This window comes from Chenopodium quinoa, unplaced genomic scaffold, assembly GCF_001683475.1.
Source record: "Chenopodium quinoa cultivar QQ74 unplaced genomic scaffold, ASM168347v1, whole genome shotgun sequence".
In the NCBI taxonomy this organism is placed as follows: domain Eukaryota; kingdom Viridiplantae; phylum Streptophyta; class Magnoliopsida; order Caryophyllales; family Amaranthaceae; genus Chenopodium; species Chenopodium quinoa.
In genome coordinates this window covers 964346-981150 of record NW_018743518.1, presented here as the reverse complement: position 1 = coordinate 981150, position 16805 = coordinate 964346, and the positions used below count along the sequence as shown (strand labels likewise).

At 33.5% G+C, this 16805-nt stretch overlaps 2 protein-coding genes across 3 annotated transcripts; one reads left to right on the top strand and one right to left on the bottom strand.

Moving 5' to 3' along the window:
- The first annotated feature begins 1054 nt into the window (after positions 1-1054).
- Positions 1055-9938, top strand: LOC110740030 (probable sphingolipid transporter spinster homolog 2). Of its 2 annotated transcripts, XM_021920512.1 has the most exons (17): positions 1055-1334; positions 1604-1767; positions 2236-2364; positions 3143-3244; positions 3915-4019; positions 4094-4169; positions 4471-4545; positions 5472-5574; positions 5662-5724; positions 5879-5942; positions 6474-6553; positions 7203-7279; positions 7437-7550; positions 7697-7816; positions 7958-8086; positions 8308-8386; positions 9392-9938. In XM_021920512.1, exons 2-17 carry the CDS (start codon positions 1604-1606, stop codon positions 9502-9504), a joined length of 1593 nt encoding a protein of 530 aa, XP_021776204.1. In that variant the 5' UTR covers positions 1055-1334; the 3' UTR covers positions 9505-9938. The 2 variants fall into 2 exon arrangements, with proteins under 2 accessions (XP_021776204.1, XP_021776203.1); XM_021920511.1 differs by lacking the exon at positions 1055-1334 and having other exon boundaries at positions 1344-1767.
- Positions 9939-10456: 518 nt separating this feature from the next.
- LOC110740031 (nucleobase-ascorbate transporter 1-like) lies at positions 10457-16539 on the bottom strand. The gene is made up of 14 exons (XM_021920514.1): positions 16109-16539; positions 14538-14635; positions 13842-14018; positions 13522-13622; positions 13336-13411; positions 12935-12994; positions 12666-12853; positions 12474-12570; positions 12184-12270; positions 11873-11931; positions 11693-11784; positions 11510-11587; positions 11278-11432; positions 10457-11105 (listed from the first exon to the last, which is right to left on the bottom strand). The coding sequence occupies exons 1-14, from the start codon at positions 16182-16184 to the stop codon at positions 10893-10895; spliced, it is 1557 nt and encodes a 518-aa protein (XP_021776206.1). The 5' UTR covers positions 16185-16539; the 3' UTR covers positions 10457-10892.
- Between the last annotated feature and the right edge of the window lie 266 nt (positions 16540-16805).

Sequence of the window (16805 nt, the reverse complement as noted above, 5' to 3'; positions counted from 1 at the left end):
ATAAGATAGGGAAAGTAGGAAAATTTTAGATCATCAATATAATCAAAAGTTCTAGTAATCCTACTCCAATGACTAGAGTGAATTTCAATTAAGAAGAATAAGAGAACGATTTCCTTAAATAATGGAAAAAAAAAAAAAAAGCCTAAAATTTATCAAATATGTTGTTTTTATTTTTTTTTATTTTTTTTTTAAACAATCAAATATGCTAGTTTTATAGACAAAATCTCTTCAAATCAACTAATTTTTTTTTATAAACAAGTCGTCTCAATACATACATATAATTTTACATTTATAATACCTACTTCTAATTTGACCTAATGACCTTGTGAAAAGTGTAATATTGTTTATAAATTTGTCACAATTTTATCTAAAGCTTTATTTAGTCATCTAACCGGTCCAAAACACTAAAATTAAATGTCCATCTAACCGGTCCAAAACACTAAAATTAAATGTACATTGATCGAGATAATTAGATGAAGGATTATGAACATGACAATGAGTAAATTATAGTAATAATGAGGTAAAACAAGTAAATCAAAATTGTAAAGACATTATATTAACCATTTATCTAGGTTAACTCAATTGCAAATACGATACTTCATATTGATAATAAGTTACTTTAATTTTCTTTTGTGATTTATACTTACTTGAAACAAAAATAGCTATATAGTCGTCTTTTTTTTTTATTAGGATCTTGCTAACAAGCGTCCCATGGCGTTAGATAAAAGATTAATATATTACTTAAAATAGTATTAACTTCGGAATGTATGACAAAATCACGCGTCGATCGGTGTAGTTAATGTTAATTTCACTATAACATTTTCATATTTAGCTCTCTTATCTAACGTCCCGAGACGCTCATTAGCTTTTGTCTTTTAATTAATATAGGTTATTGAAAACATAGCGAGTAATATTTAAAATCATGCATTAATAAACGCGTTTACTCGTGTCTACAGATTATAGAAAGTAAAACAAGACGGAGGGTGAAACTTAAAACTGACTAAACTTACACGTGATGACGTGAATACAAAAACAGCAATCATAATTCATAAACCCAAATGACGAGGTTAGAGTATGATTCAGAAAACTGTAAAGAATCCAAATTCATTTCACAACTTCCGCAATATCCTACGTTATCGTTTCTTCTTTTATTTATTTTTTTATTTTAATTTTTTGACCCACCTTGAATTTTATTTGCTATAGTTTTCCAAAAGATTATTGTGTTTTTTCAAAAGAAGGTCGTAAAATAATCAATTTTCTGTTAAAAAAATAAACTAAATTATCATAAACAGCGACATCAGAGATGGGTGATTAAATTCTTTGATCTATTATAGGTAAACTTTTAAAGAGATAAAATTTCCAAATTTTTTTTATATTTTTCGCATTAATTGCTCAAAAAATTAAGAGGGGTCGTTTTTTTAATTGCCTTTTCTGATTATTTCAACCTACCATTCACATCAGATTGCGTGATTCAGAAATTCAGTACCACTGAAGTCAATTCAATTACCCAGAAAAAATCAATTAAAATTAAAAAAAGAGAATTTTTTACTCTTTTTTTGTTTTTTTTTTTTTATTTAATTTTGGTGGGTGGGCTTATTCATAGATGGGAGAAGAAGAACAGACAAAACCAGCAGAAGAAGATTCAAAGAATTCTTCAGTTGTTGTTGCTGTTACTGGTGAAGAACAACCAAAAACTCGAGAAGAAAAAATGGTGGTTTCAGATGTCAGAAATTCTGCTCTTCAGCCTTCTTGGTTTACACCTAAAAGGTATCTCCTTTTTTTTGGGTGTTTGACTTTATAATTGTTTATGATTTTGGGGTTTTGCAATTTTCTTCAATCTTTTGGGTGTTTGATTTGATTTGTGAGGAAGATTTATGATTTGGGTGATTGGTTTTTTTTTTTTTTTTTCGTTTTGTTTGAGGTGTTGATTTGATGGGTTTGTGTAAACATGTGAGGTTTTTGTTAGCTGATCATAATGTTGAATTTAGAGAGGTTTTGGGTGAAATGTTGGTGTTAGTAGAAGATAAGCTTTGAGAAATTAGGGTAAAATTGGTGTAGAGTAGAAAGTCCGATCACCACGAATTGCAACCCAAAATTAGGTTTTAGTGTTTGTGGTGAATGCATGCTTCTCTAGAATTGGAAATGTGTTGTTTGGATTGTGTGATCTTCCTTTGTCTTTGATAATTGGGTATACTGCGAATTTCGATGTATGAGCTCACTGTGTGTTTTATGCAGGTTACTGGCACTATTTTGTGTGATTAACTTGATAAATTACTTGGATCGAGGAACAATTGCTAGCAATGGTGTGAATGGCGAACGCAAGACTTGCTCTGGTGGCAAATGCTCTGGTGGCAGTGGAATTCAGTAAGCTCTATATAATGACTACTTCTAGTTTTTGTATTGCTTCGGAGTTGAGATATTAGGACTCAATGTTGTTATGATTCGACAATGTTTGAATAATAAAATGGTGAGGCAGTGTGTTAGTAGTTCTCTTTCTAATTTAGCTCACTGGTGGATCAGACATTGGTGTACAAGTCGACATTGACATTTATTTCGGACATTCCTTTTCACATGTTTTGCTGAAACGTCCTCGTGATTCTTTGTCCCTCTGAGGAACGAAGTCGGGGACTATGGTGCTTAATATTGGAATCAGATGATTTTGTAAATGGGAGTTTGGTACTAGTGGTCTCCTGAATTTAGTATTTGGAAGTCTGTTAGAGCCTTTATTTCGCTACCTAAATAGGTGCATAAATAATTAGCTTGCCTGTAATCCACATTTCTTGATAGTGTAATTGACTGATGGGAAAAGAGTATACAATATGAAATTGGGACAGGGTGCATTCATATTTAGCTGCGCTGCCTGCACTTGTACACACATGAATCCTTGAGTACAGAACAGTGTCTATTTTGGCATTTTTTAAATCAACAAGTATTATTTCAGTTTAACCGTCTGATTATTGTCTCTCACATGTTAGATCTTGAATGACATAAATGGACTATATTTGTCTTCTCGCTGGTATTTAATTATTCGTTGTGCCCTTTTGGGGCATACCCTGTTTGTGAATGGATATTTGTTAGCCATCACTACTGACCTTGTTTTTTATGTCTTCTAATGATTGGATCTTGTTGTCTTGCCTTCTAGGGGAGAATTCAACTTAAGCAATTTTGAAGATGGTGTGCTATCATCAGCTTTCATGGTTGGACTCCTGTTGGCTTCCCCTATTTTTGCTACTTTAGCAAAGAGGTGGGTAGTTATGCGTTCTGCTTCAATATCAGAATTGTGCTTTTTTTTTTTTTTTTTCTTCTTTCTCGCAAAGACTCTTGGAATATATATTGGTTGAAGAAGCTGGGGCGCTGACCACTTTTATAATTTGAGCTGGAAAGTTGTGACTTCACTGAACAAAAGAAAATCTGACACCCCCCCCCCCCACACACACACACAAAAAAAAAAAAAAAAAAAAAAAAACACACACACACACGTGTGCACAACTGTACATGTACACAATAAATCCCAATTGCCCATATTATGTCAAATTTTGTTGATTTTTTTTGTCTTATTACCTTCTCACATGAACATACTCCTAAGAAGACCTAATCAAACTTACTCGAATAATCATCCCAAAGTTAAGATACTTTATATTGATTGTTGACAATCTTACCATGCCTTGACCCAAGGGCCCGAGGCTGAACCAAATCCCAGCTGACCTTGCCCAAATCTCACCCAACCTATTGGTTTTCACCCCAAAGTTGCTTTTTCTGCAATCCAATGGACAGAAATCTGCAAATTAGCATCTTTCATCTGTAAGGATAGCTGTACTAGGATAAATTTATTTACTGTTGATGTTCATAAAGCTGTATGATGAGACTGATGATAGTGTGTATGGTTCTTTTTTTTTCCTCTTTTGTCTTTGCAGTGTGAATCCATTTAGATTAATTGGAGTTGGATTGTTGGTCTGGACTATTGCTATAGTTGGCTGTGCGTGCTCATGGGGTTTCTGGTCCATTTCCATTGCCCGGATGTAAGTCTAATTTGATTATGTCCCTTGTTCAGCATATCTTTCTGATCTTACTCATAAGATTTTTTCTTTCTTAGGCTTGTTGGTGTAGGTGAGGCATCATTTATCAGCCTTGCAGCCCCCTTCATTGATGATAACGCCCCTGATACGCAGGTACCTATTTTCCCTCTTTCTCCCCTTGAACTTAAAATTGTAGCATCTTGTATTTTGTATTCTGAAATGCATAAATTGGGCTATCATTTTTATGTTCAGACTTCATAGAACATAAATTGCGCTATCGTTTTTGTCCTCAAAGGGACTACTTAAATGTTGTGAGTTCATAGCTGTCATCCTGTCAATTTTATTGTTCCTTTACCCACTTGCCCTGGCATGAATGGGCTATCGTTTCTGTCCTTACCATGCAACATGATCAATCAAACTGCATATTTGATTACTTTGTATTTTGTTATGTCAGAGAACAGCATGGCTTGGATTTTTTTACATGTGTATACCAGTTGGATATGCAGTTGGCTATATTTTTGGCGGCCTGGTATGTGTGCTGAATTTAGTTATCATAGTTAATTATGCTTGGAGCTAACTTTTTAAAATGTTGATGATCTTTTAAATGTTGCCAATGTAATTCTGGCTACATATGTTTGTGGCTGCAGTATTGTCCATGTATGAAACTTTGATTTTCTGTTCAGTCAGAGTTTTGCCTCACAATTCGGTCAAAAAACGCTTTGAATTTAGCTGAACTTGGTTAAAATTTACTAACTTGAAAATTCCTGGCTTGTATAGAGTATATATTGTGCCAATCTTTTTTTCCCTCGTCTCTATATTAAAGTCCTTGTTGCCTTGCACACATTTTTTAAGGAAGGTGAATTAAAAACATAAGATTGTGGGGTTTGATTAAAGGTGAATGTGAAAAAAAAAAAAAAAAAAAAAAAAAAAAAAAAAAAAAAAAGTAGACTAAGGTGAAATGGTATTTTTATTTGGGGCAGATGGAGTAATACCTTTAAATCATAATTTATTAATATTATTTTGTAGTTTGAAAAGTGCAAATTAGAAAGTGGAAGTCATTCAATAAATTTAACACGTCATATACGTAGTATAAATTTTTCTAACATATTTAAATTAATTGCTTTAATAATGTGTGTAAACTACAATATATCAACAAATAAATTTAAGATCATATTCAATATTTGCTGCGATCACCTTAGCATATTATGAGTGATAAATGAATCATTTTAAGATATAATTTACTTGAGATCAATTCAATTTAAACTATACTATAGCTCAATTGATGCTAACTTATTTGTGAGTTTTTGTTAAAGCCTGAATTTGACCTCAGTTTGTATTAATATCACCTGCGCAAATGAATTTAATATATCATTATCTGTGCTGCTTGTGCTTGAAATAAGATAACTTATTGGGCTGATTGCCTTTACACCGTACTGTCTTGTTTCAAAATTTTAGGTTGGAAGCCATCTTGCGTGGCGTTGGGCTTTTTGGCTTGAGGCAATCTTGATGGTTCCATTTGTTATTTTAGGATTTGTTATGAAACCACTGCAGTTGAAAGGTTTGTTATTTCTCCGTACACTAGAATTTAAGCTTATGCTGCTGTTTGCTTTCACTTATTTTCTTCCTTTTCTCCTTTGATTATCAGGATTTGCACCTGCTGGATCCAAAAAGGCGGCTTCTGTTGAGACAGTTGCTCCTGATGCGTTAGGTTTGCATAATTTAACGCCCCTTTAAATACTTTTATTTGTTACTTGGTATACCAAATTTTCGAGCATTTATATGTGTTGAAAATAAGTGAAGGTCATATTTTTTTTTATTTTTCCTTCGATCTATATAATGAGTTGGTGTGCATTGTCTTGCAGATTCACAGATTTTAGTTACTGATGACAGTGAGGAGAAAAATGATAATTTGGGCGAAGCTTCCAAGTAAGTTTAAACCTTCCTCTGCTTAGAATTTTAGTTTGGCACTTGACTTGAGTATGTCTTGCTCAGTAGAATTGGAATGCCATTATTAAATCGATAAGATAAAAGCAACCATATAACAGGAGGGTCATGGAAGTAAAGACTCTTGATGCCAGATGCAGAAGAGATGCTAATATCTTCCTGGTTCAGATATATGAACTGCATGAAAAGATGAATGGTTATGATTTACTTGAAAATTAGAGACAAAAGCTGCAACGTTTTCCTAAATAGACGTTGAATACTATCTGTGATGGAAGTAAAGACTCTAAAATATCTGATGTTTAATACTACGTACTTTATACGAGAGTAATAACTTTTATTTGTAATGCAAGTCCTGGTTTTATAAATCACAATCTTAAACACCCCATCTTTTGAAATGATATGGAGTATTTGTCTTCTGATATACGACATATTTCATACTTCATAGCTCATATAATTATCTCGCATTTTAATCCTTTTTTTTAATTATTATTTCCTTCAATATTGAACATACAGATCAGGGAATGTATTTACAAGATTTTTAAGTGACATGAAGGGGCTTCTTTCTGAGAAGGTTTATGTTGTCAATGTTCTAGGTACTTCTATATCCTTCTGTAGTGATAATTGTATCATGACCCCATGTATTTTTATTTTTAATTTGTTGACAGAATCACCCCATATTGTTTGATGACCTTAGACCCTATATTGCTTGTGAAGAGTAATTTTCTCTCTCAGTACTCCTCTACTCCCTCTGTTTCAAAACAATGTACTGTATATTTTGATATGTGGTCAATCATTGTCAATGTTGGGCATTAATTGTATGTCATTATTGCAAAAATAACATAACACAATATACTGTTAATTCAAGAATCACTATGAAATCATTATATAACCCATCATATCATATACCTATAAATTAGTGGCTAACATTAGAATGGGTTGACCCCTGAAATCAAATGTTTTCTATTATTTTCAAACGGTCCTTTTTATCCTAGTCGTAACTCGTAATATGGTCCTGAAATCAAATGTTTTCTATTATAAGGATTACATATAATATGGTTTTAAGCATGAAACTTATGACAATCATATGTCATTCAATGATGACAATTGTTTAGTAATTTTACTTTGGGCGATGTATTCAATTATTCATTGCCTGAACATAGCCCTAGGGCTACTTTTGAAAATTTCCTGTTTTGACATAAAAATAGTCCCTGATGCTTTGAATGTCTGTATTGATTTCTCCAGGTTATATATCTTACAACTTTGTTTTGGGTGCGTACTCATACTGGGGACCAAAGGCTGGTTACAATATTTACAACATGGTAAGTTCTCATTTAGTTCATGATACCAACTTAAGTCCCTGAGCTATCAGCTCTGAAACTTGTATTCAATGAGATGTAACTTGTGGCAATGTGCTAGTAATAATAATGCATTTAGTCTAAGGTCTAATTAACTCAAAGTTATGGGTGACTTTGATAGGCTAATGCAGATATGGTCTTTGGCGGGATTACAGTTGGTTGTGGATTGGCTGGAACTATAGGTGGAGGTTTCGTTCTTGATTACATTAACTCCACACTTTCCAATGCTTTTAAGGTAGATAATTACTTGTTTTTTTTTTTTTTTTTTTTTTTTTTTTTTTTTTTTTTTGTAACAGACTCACAGCACTTCATGCGAGTCATTGTCAAAGATCCTTTTTCATCATTTATACTGATTGTTGATTTCCTTCGGAAAATGTGCAGCTTCTCTCTGCTTCAACTTTTCTTGGAGCTGTGTTTTGCTTTAGTGCTTTCTGTTTCAAGAAAGAGATATATTTCCTCATTTTCTTCGCAATTGGTGAACTGCTTGTCTTTGCAACTCAGGTATAAGAAATATTATATATTCAATTGTATCCTGGTGGTTTATTTGCTATCATGGCATTCGTATTAAAGTAATTTGACAGAAAGAGAACAAAAATATAACAGAATCATGAATCAATTATATTATCTTTCTCCCTCTTGCAGGCCCCTGTAAATTATGTATGCCTGCACTCTGTTAAGCCCAGTCTACGACCACTTTCTATGGCCATGTCTACGGTTTCAATTCATGTGTTTGGTGATGTACCATCCTCACCCCTTGTTGGTGTTCTCCAGGTACGTTTGCACTTCATTTCTTTCCCGTGTGTTCTATGTGCTCCTTATTTTCCATTTGAAGGCTTCATATTATACTCTTTGTTTTTATGATCATGGCAGGTCAACAAAGTGGTTCACATCTTTTATTAGAATTGTGGTATTCTAGGATGAAAGAGCATACATATTACAGATAATTTATACCATTTTCATGCCTCCACTGAAATGGTTCATACATGCTGCAGGATCATATTCATAATTGGAGGAAGACAGCTCTAAGTTTGACTTCTATTTTGTTTCTAGCAGCTGCAATATGGTTTATAGGTAAGAATATTGTCTGCAATCTGCATTCTTTTTTTTACCTTTGATTTTGGAGCTCAACCTTCCCTCCTGCCACTTGTCTCTGAAGAAAAAGGAAAGAGTATATTGTCTTTACGACCTTTGATTTTGAAGCTTAAACTTTCCTCTACTGCACAAAATGTGGAAAACCTTTGTCTTTTTTCCGAGTCTATTAAAGACTAACACTTCTGAATTGGTTCAGTGAGGATCATGCATCTCCTCTAGGATCACAACTCCTCTGGAACGCTAGACTTAGTACTCCCTGCAGCTTGACTTGACAGCAAGTATTATGTCTCTACTAGGTTATCTGGAATTAAAACTCCCAAATGAGTCTGTTGGGTCAGTTGTAGGATGGGTTTATTTTCGGTTAGGTGTAAGTCTGTCTTAAAGTGGCTTTTGGGTAAAATCAATCTTCAGTTGGGTTATTTCAGGTTTTGAGTTGGAAAAAAAAAAGAAAAAAATTGTTCTAATCCTGGAATTCTTATCTCTTAAAGAATGCCACTCTTGAGCCTTGACATTATAACCTGTAAGGTGGTAAACCTTAGCTCTTATTGGCTTAATTAGTTAAAATCTGCAATATATAATGGTTGTATAAATCTAGTGTACCACTTCATGCTATAAAAAACTTGCTTAGTTACACTAGTTTGGCCCCATTCACTTCATGCTATAAAAAACTTGCTTAGTTACACTAGTATGGCCCCATTCACTTCACCTTATTTTTGCTGAAGTTAAATTATTTTTAATGAACTGAAATTATTTTTGCTGAATTAAAATTATTTTTACTGATTCTCTTTTATATTTCTTCTTTAAAGTTACTGATTTTTACTGAACTGAAATTATTTTTGTTGAACTGAAATTATTTTTACTTAACTGAAATTATTTTTACTTAACTGAAATTATTTTTACTGAATATTATTATTTTAAGGTGAAGTGAATAGGGCCATATGTGTTGCTTACTGTGAAATTTACTAATTTATGTTACCGTTGCAGGGATCTTTTTGCGCTGTCCAGACAAATTTAATGAAGAGAGCGAGCACAGTATCAGTGAACTTAACAACACAAACAAAGCACCACTGCTAGATGACGAGGCAAATACTGCATAGTTTGTTTATTGCAGCCTATCTTGCATAGAGGTTCAAACTCTTTGCGTTTCATTTGACACTTGGACGCATATACCCGTGTCCTACATCAGTACGCAAGTTTGAGTAACACTGGTTCCTGCTATAATTCTCATAGAAACTGGCGTACACGTTCCTGCAATTGTATATAGTCTCTTTTGTGAGTAATTGTTAGGAATATCTTTTTGTCAGCTTACATCTCTCACGTCTAAATTTTGTAGGCGTTCAATTCCTTCATTTTCAGCAGTATAGGATCTTTGTGTTAGCTTTTCTTGAACAGCTAGTTGCATGTATAGTTTATCATGTAGTAGGATTCAAGAATTACTATGGTTCATGATACTAAAGTTACCCAGAATCGTGCTTATCCGAGATATCAAGCAATTGGAAATCTTTTTGGCTTTTATATGCTAAATTTGCTATGTGACAGGAATCTATATGTATTTGGATGACTTTCTTCTGTGGTTTTGTTCTTTCTTTTTTTAGAAGTAAAGAATGAAAATGTTACCCAAAATGATCAATTAGGTTTTGTGATTTGTGAATTAAACCGATGAACCTGATTAATCCTCTGAAATTCCAAAATCTTTTATTTTCAATCTTTAATAAGATGGTTCAATATTGTTCAATACATCTAATTACCCAAATCAAATCTTTAATAACATTTTATTACCATATGAATTTATTTAAGTCTCTATCCATTGAATTAATTAAAGTCTCTATCCATTAATTCACGAGCACTGTCATGTTTAATTGAAGCTCAAGGGTCGTTGATGAGCTTAAAGTGTGTCGAAAATGGCTAAACAAAATTTGTTGTCTCGATTTTTTAGGATCCAAGTGAGGTTAGGGAATAGGAATCGACAATTCGTAGGATAATGTTATCACCAATTCAGCCTCACAACAAACCCAGAAAAACCAACTTATTAGAAGGAAAAGAACAAAATCAATTGAATTCTCTGAATTGAACTGGGTTACCCAAAATGATCAATTACATAAATCATGCATATAACCATGCATTCTTTTTAGTATAGTACTGCATCTTTCTAACAGTCCAGAAATTAGACATATTTATATATATATGAGCTGCACAATTGCAAAAAGTTGAGGCAAAGCTAAACATGCTAATTTTATTGCATGCCATTTACATCTGATAAGGCATTGAGAAGAATGATATACTATCCTAACTCCTCGTGGACCTTACTGCACACGGTCCACCAAAACTTACACCGGATAAGTTAGAAGGTTTAGCGCTCTTATGATCAAAATATATCCAGTGTTGCTGAATTTCCATCGACAGTCTGAAATCAGCACGGGTTAGACTTACCAGAGCCGATAAAAAAGTGTCTGCTGGTCTCATTTCTGACTTCCAAGGGCAATTACTACGTAGGAGGAAAGAATCTGTTGAGATTGAACGGCAATGTGTAAAATTCTTCATTCCTGTTATCTCCCCTAAAACTTCTAAACTTCACCCACCACGGCATTCCTCTATCTTTCTTCGATCTTTCTACTTCTAGTGTGTTGTCCAGGAACACTGATATGATCAAGCTCACTGTCGGTGATGATATGAAAATGGTTGTCACAAATGCATTGAACTGCCAAAAAAAAAAGAGTCCAACTTCAGAAAATGAAAGGATTTCGTATAAACAAAATGTTATTGTGAGCCTATAGCAAATGGCAGGTGAGTGTGAGTTCTAACTTTTTAACTTTTGAAAAAAAGTAGTAAAAAAAAACTAGCTAAAGTCCATGCTGTATAAGTGAACTCACCCATCCTGCATTAGTCCGAACAAGTCCATGATCTAATCGATAATCATCGAAAAGTTGAGGTATAGATATCCCGAGAAAAAGAGAGAGCCCAATAATAATAAGATTCCTCATAGAGTTCATATTTGTGAATTGTAGAAATGATAATCCGACTGAAGCTGCATACGAAAAGAGTTCAGTTAAGTTTACTAATTTGAGGGCATGAAAAACTTACAGATGAAGTTGAGGAACATACCCACAAGGCCAAAGAGAACACAGTATAGCGCAGAAAATATAGGGAATGGTATGGATGCAAAAACAGCACCAAATTTTCCTGCCACAAATATAATTCATTATATTATGTAAAGCGGGGCTGGTTTGGCAATAGTATGTAAAACTAATATTTACAGGAAAATAGTCAACAAAATATAGCACCAACCTAAAGTAGAGAAAAATATCATAAAACCAGCTGAAATTTGAACAACTCTCCGACTTCCTACTCGTGTAAGCCCTAGCAATCCGACATTTTCCCTGAAATGATGCAGAATAGGTTGCTTTAGCATGAGGGAGAGTAAAACAAGTCAAGGCGACTAGACCATCATGGTACATTGGTACTTACACAGAGACAGAAGATCCAGTGCCCGTTCCAAAGAGACCATCCAGCAAAACTCCGATCCCCTATGAGAAGATAAAAGAACAAATATTGTCATGCAAGAGACACCACAAACAGGTGTACACGTGGGAGTCCTGATTCCTGACCTAGCACCTAGTATTATTTCACATATTGACATAGATCAAGTAATCCACAAAACTGGCTTTCAGCTTGCTTTAGCAGTTTGGCTACAAACAACGAGTAATTCTTATAAAGCCACAATCATGATTCTCAAAGACAATAAAAAGTTCACAACGATAAATCAATTAGTAATTTACCTGCCATCCTATGCCCCGACTCAAAACATAAGCTGGAGGAGGGGTAGCAATTGCAAGTCTGGATGCTGCCTTATAAGCAGCAGTTGACTGCAAAATTTACAAATACCAAACAAGAAAAAAGAATCGTATCACTGATAAGCCTAAAATAAAGGTACATACATGAAAAACAAATTAAACTGTTCTCTTCAAGAATTTTTGTTCTTAAGACACATTTTCAAAGAATGGATGCAAATTTAGCTAATTATGGCAAGGAAAGAATGGGAAAGAGGGTCCGATACAAGGTCAGTTACCTCAATCATCGAAACTAAAACAGATGCCATCATAGCTATGGAATGGCCAGCTGCAAAAGTAGGAGGGCCCCATTGCAAAGGATATGGGAATTTGAACCTGTATTAAGTTTAATCATAATAACATTTAGTTAAGCCAAAATTTTTCACCTCCTCAAGATGCACATAACTGCAATAAGTTTCGTTAGGGATTACCATGGGGCAGTTGATATAAGATTTGCCCTATCTGTACGACAACTGTTCTGAGTATGTCCTGGCTTATGTCTGTAAGCCCCAGCTGCTGTCAGGATAACAGCATAAAGCCATACAATAGAGACACAAATAATGACAGGAAATCTCTCGAATATAGGGACATCTTTCAGAGGTCTGATATGCTTCAGATACTACAATGAACAAAACCAGAATACCATTTATTAAGATTTCTTAGAGAAAACCAGTACAAGTTCATTTAACAGGTTACTCACTTGAGACAGTCCAATCACGAGCAATAGCATTGGTAGCCCAATTTCTACACAGTTCCCTAGCTGAAATGAAAAAGGAGCTTGAAAAACTTAGCTTTAAAATCCAGAGAAGGAAAAGAAAATGTATGTTACTTGGACAATCCCACATAGGTATGGACACTTGACACTTTAATCTGGACCGAGTATAAGAATGATTTTACATAAGCTAATATGATAATTGGTATTATGGGTGCCTGAGTTTGAATAACATATAAAGTAAGAGAATCATTCTAAGGGGAGTTCAATGCATCAGATATCAGGTCCATTAAAAAAAAAAAAAAACTGTTTGGTCAAAAGTATTTATCAAGGTCTAGATTAACCATAAGCTACGTGTAAATCATCTCCTTAGTCCATTTGGTACCCACCGCAGGAAATCCTCTGTGAAACAATCCTAAGCCGACCAATCCAACAACTGGTGCCATGCCAAGAGGACTGAAGAATCTGTATAAACACGCAAATGTACACAATCAGCACAAGATCGCCAACTAATAAGAGAAGAATGTCACTTAAATACTAAGATAGTCAGTTGATTCAGAAGAACCAATACATACCGTGAAAAGAGTCCCCATAGTTGGCTGTAACCTAGAATAATCTGTATACTAGAGGAGACAATAAGAGCTCCTTGAATAGCCCTCATAGTTTGAATAAATCTCTGTAAAAAGAAGAGAAAAAAAAGGGTAAAAAGTGGCATTTTGACTAAAAAGTTCAACATCATGCAGAGAACATTCAATTACAGATACTCAACTGAAAATCAATGCAAAATCCAGATGCATAAGTGCATCGATTCTATTCCAATTAGAAACCTTGCTAAACCAAAGAAAGGACAAAGCTAGGAAGTGCTATGGCCAAACAAAGGGAAGGATGAACTTACATCATGATTATCCGGAATGCGCTGCAGTGATGAGTCATTTATTATGTATGCTACAGGAATAAGGTAAGCAAAGGATCCTCCAACTACAGCAGGTAGCCTGGTCCCAAACAATGCTTGTAAAAGGGTGTTGATCCCTGCCACAAATAGGAGAGTTTGTATGACCCGTGCCTTGTCACCCTGGTCATGTTAACAAGATATCACAGTGTGCAGAAGGCATAGTAGACTTACAATTACCACAATCAGATAGCTCAAGAGACGTAAATAGAAGTTCAGCATGGTCTAATCTCTTGAAAGACATTAATCTTGATATTCTTAAACAATGGAAAAATCCTACATATTATTTTCTCTAGGAGATGGTAAACAATCTTTAAGGTGGTTTCCTATAGTTGCGTTATCTTTCCCTACCCTTGTCTTGAACATGAAAGTATGGTTTTCATCTCTCTTGATCCCATTGAAGATACTCCCTCCATGTTACAATGTCCTTGTTGACACAAATTTAAAAGAAAAAATGGAAAAGAACCAATAAAGTAGCTTTTAATAGACCAGTACGTGCATTTATTCTACAGAAAACATTTTGGGGTCAAAAGGACACATGAGAACATAACCAATCTTACAGCTTTCAATTGTTATTTTACCCAAAAATGTAACTTGTAAATCAATATTGGAGAAATTAGGGACTTGGTAAAAAGGGCTTACATCAGATCCACCCATTGCAGGGACTATCAATGTAGGAATCATCACACTTGTACCAAGCATCAAAATGTAGTTCTGGAACGCTAGAAGTATGGTTTCGACTGCAATATTGCTTCCAGTTATTAACAGATAGAGGACGCTAATAGATCTACCAACCATACATATAATATGGAAAAAAAAAACAAAATACGAAGATAGATTTTTCTTTTATGTATGTAGATTTATATAATCATTAAACTACCATACTTGAAGTGTTTATTTCTACAGGGTGTAGTGGTCAATATACTGATCAACGGGAAGATATCCTTAAGAAGCTGTTTTATAATGGTTTCCAATTATGACCATAAGTCCATAACCACATCCAAGATTTAAAACCCACGCTCACACTCTATCTTATATGAAATTTATTGTTTTGAGGACTCGATTTTTAATTAGATTAACACTCTTATCGAATTTTCTTGGTTTTTCATACAGTAATATGTACAATTTCTTTCCATATTAGTGATGCTTCTTATTTTTAGACTCCTCTAAATCTCATAATTGAACTTCAACTTGAACTTGTACTTCACTTATCAGCCAACTCATCACAAAAAGGCAGTACTCAAAATTTCATCAATAAGCAACATTGTTTAATCCATTTTCATCCCTTTCTCGTGACAAAACAAACTCCTTAATCTCGGTGAACGAAAAATCACTCAATCACACAACAATCATTCAAAGTTTCAAACTTCGATGCGATTGCTCTCATAATATAAACAACCTACCATAGTAATTTAAAGAGCAATACAATGGATACATTAATGTCATTAGTAAGGAAGCACATTGCCAATAATAAATCATATATCCTCACAAATACAATAGAAAATCAACATCGTTAACCCATTATAATAAGTAAGTCATAGATTGTTTATAAATTCGATCAGAAAACTATATAAAATTACCTAAACACCGCAAAATTAGGAAAATTCTTTCAATACTAACAAACAAATTAACATAAAACAAATAGAGAATAAAAGTTGCAAAAATTCAAACTACTTTGTACTTGATAATTAACAAATGTGGTTCTTTGAAAAGTGACACACCCTAATATTAATAGAAACAAACAGATAACTGAGAGCAAGACTATGACATTTTGACTAAAAACACCTATTAATACCAAAATTAACTTGAACTTTCAAAAACCTAATAAATACAATTAAATTTCATTCCATTTCCACAATTTTTGGACCACCTGAAACAAACACTTTAACTTTCATAATAAATGTGGCAGATATTAAGGTAAACCAATAATTAACTATATAAAACAAGTATATAACCAAATTCAAATTACAATAAAACTCAAAAAATAAATAAAGAAATTGAAAAAAATGAAAATTAAAATGAACCCTTTTCATTTTTCGAAAAACCCATGAAAAAAAAAACCAAAAAAGAAAGAACCTTTTAGAAGATTCTGAATTGCGGTGGGACATTAATAATGAGCAAATAAGGATTATGTATATAATTAATAAAGTTATTAAGTAATAATTACAAAAATTTAATGACTAAAATTGAATTAAAAGTGAGTAATACAGTACCCCAAGGAGGATTAGAGTCTATGCAATATTCAAGGTCTTGAAGTTGTTCCATGGGAGGATGACTAATGTCCGCCATTGTTAAAGAGCTTAAAAAAAAGCAGAACAGAACAGAGTTCCCCTGTTTTTAGAGAGAGAAACAACAAAAATGAAGAGAGAGAAAGTAGAGAAGTGTGAAAGAGAAGAGAGAATATAAATTTTTTTGATGAAGAAGAATTAAAGTGGAAAATTGTATTTAACAGATAGAAAGGTGGCTATACTATAGAAGAAGAAAGAATGAGAAATAATAAAATTTTATTAAATAAATAAAAGAAAGAAAATAAAAAATTAGAAAGTTAGAGAGAGAAAGAGAAAGAAAAGTGGAGAAAATTTATTCTTTGGATTTTGGGTTTGGTTGCTCTTTCTGCGCGAATTTCCAGTGATAAATAAACTCAAAAAATTTAACATCTGTTTTTTTTTTCAATTTTTGTCATGGAATATTAAGTTTTGAACTTGAGGAACCTATTTTGGGAGTTTACAAAAATAACCTCTATGGTATACATAATACAACTACGATAGCAACTTGGTGAGTAAAGGAAGTGATCGGTTGTATCATGTGCATGATATAAACTACAATCATTGTTTCTACGGAGTAAGGTGTAGTATAGTGTTAGAAAAAGAAAATGAGAAAAATTAACATGCCGCATTGGTTATACAACAA

Excerpts from the sequence above, each read along its gene's own strand:
- LOC110740030 (XM_021920512.1), top strand. The coding sequence starts at position 1,604 with ATGGGAGAAGAAGAACAGACAAAACCAGCAGAAGAAGATTCAAAGAAT. Across the intron at positions 7,551-7,696 it reads CACTTTCCAATGCTTTTAAG|CTTCTCTCTGCTTCAACTTT; the intron begins GTAGATAATTAC and ends GAAAATGTGCAG. Across the intron at positions 7,817-7,957 it reads TGCTTGTCTTTGCAACTCAG|GCCCCTGTAAATTATGTATG; the intron begins GTATAAGAAATA and ends TCCCTCTTGCAG.
- LOC110740031 (XM_021920514.1), bottom strand. The coding sequence starts at position 16,184 with ATGGCGGACATTAGTCATCCTCCCATGGAACAACTTCAAGACCTTGAA. Across the intron at positions 11,932-12,183 it reads GTCGGGGCATAGGATGGCAG|GGGATCGGAGTTTTGCTGGA; the intron begins GTAAATTACTAA and ends ATCTTCTCATAG. Across the intron at positions 11,588-11,692 it reads GATATTTTTCTCTACTTTAG|GAAAATTTGGTGCTGTTTTT; the intron begins GTTGGTGCTATA and ends TATTTGTGGCAG.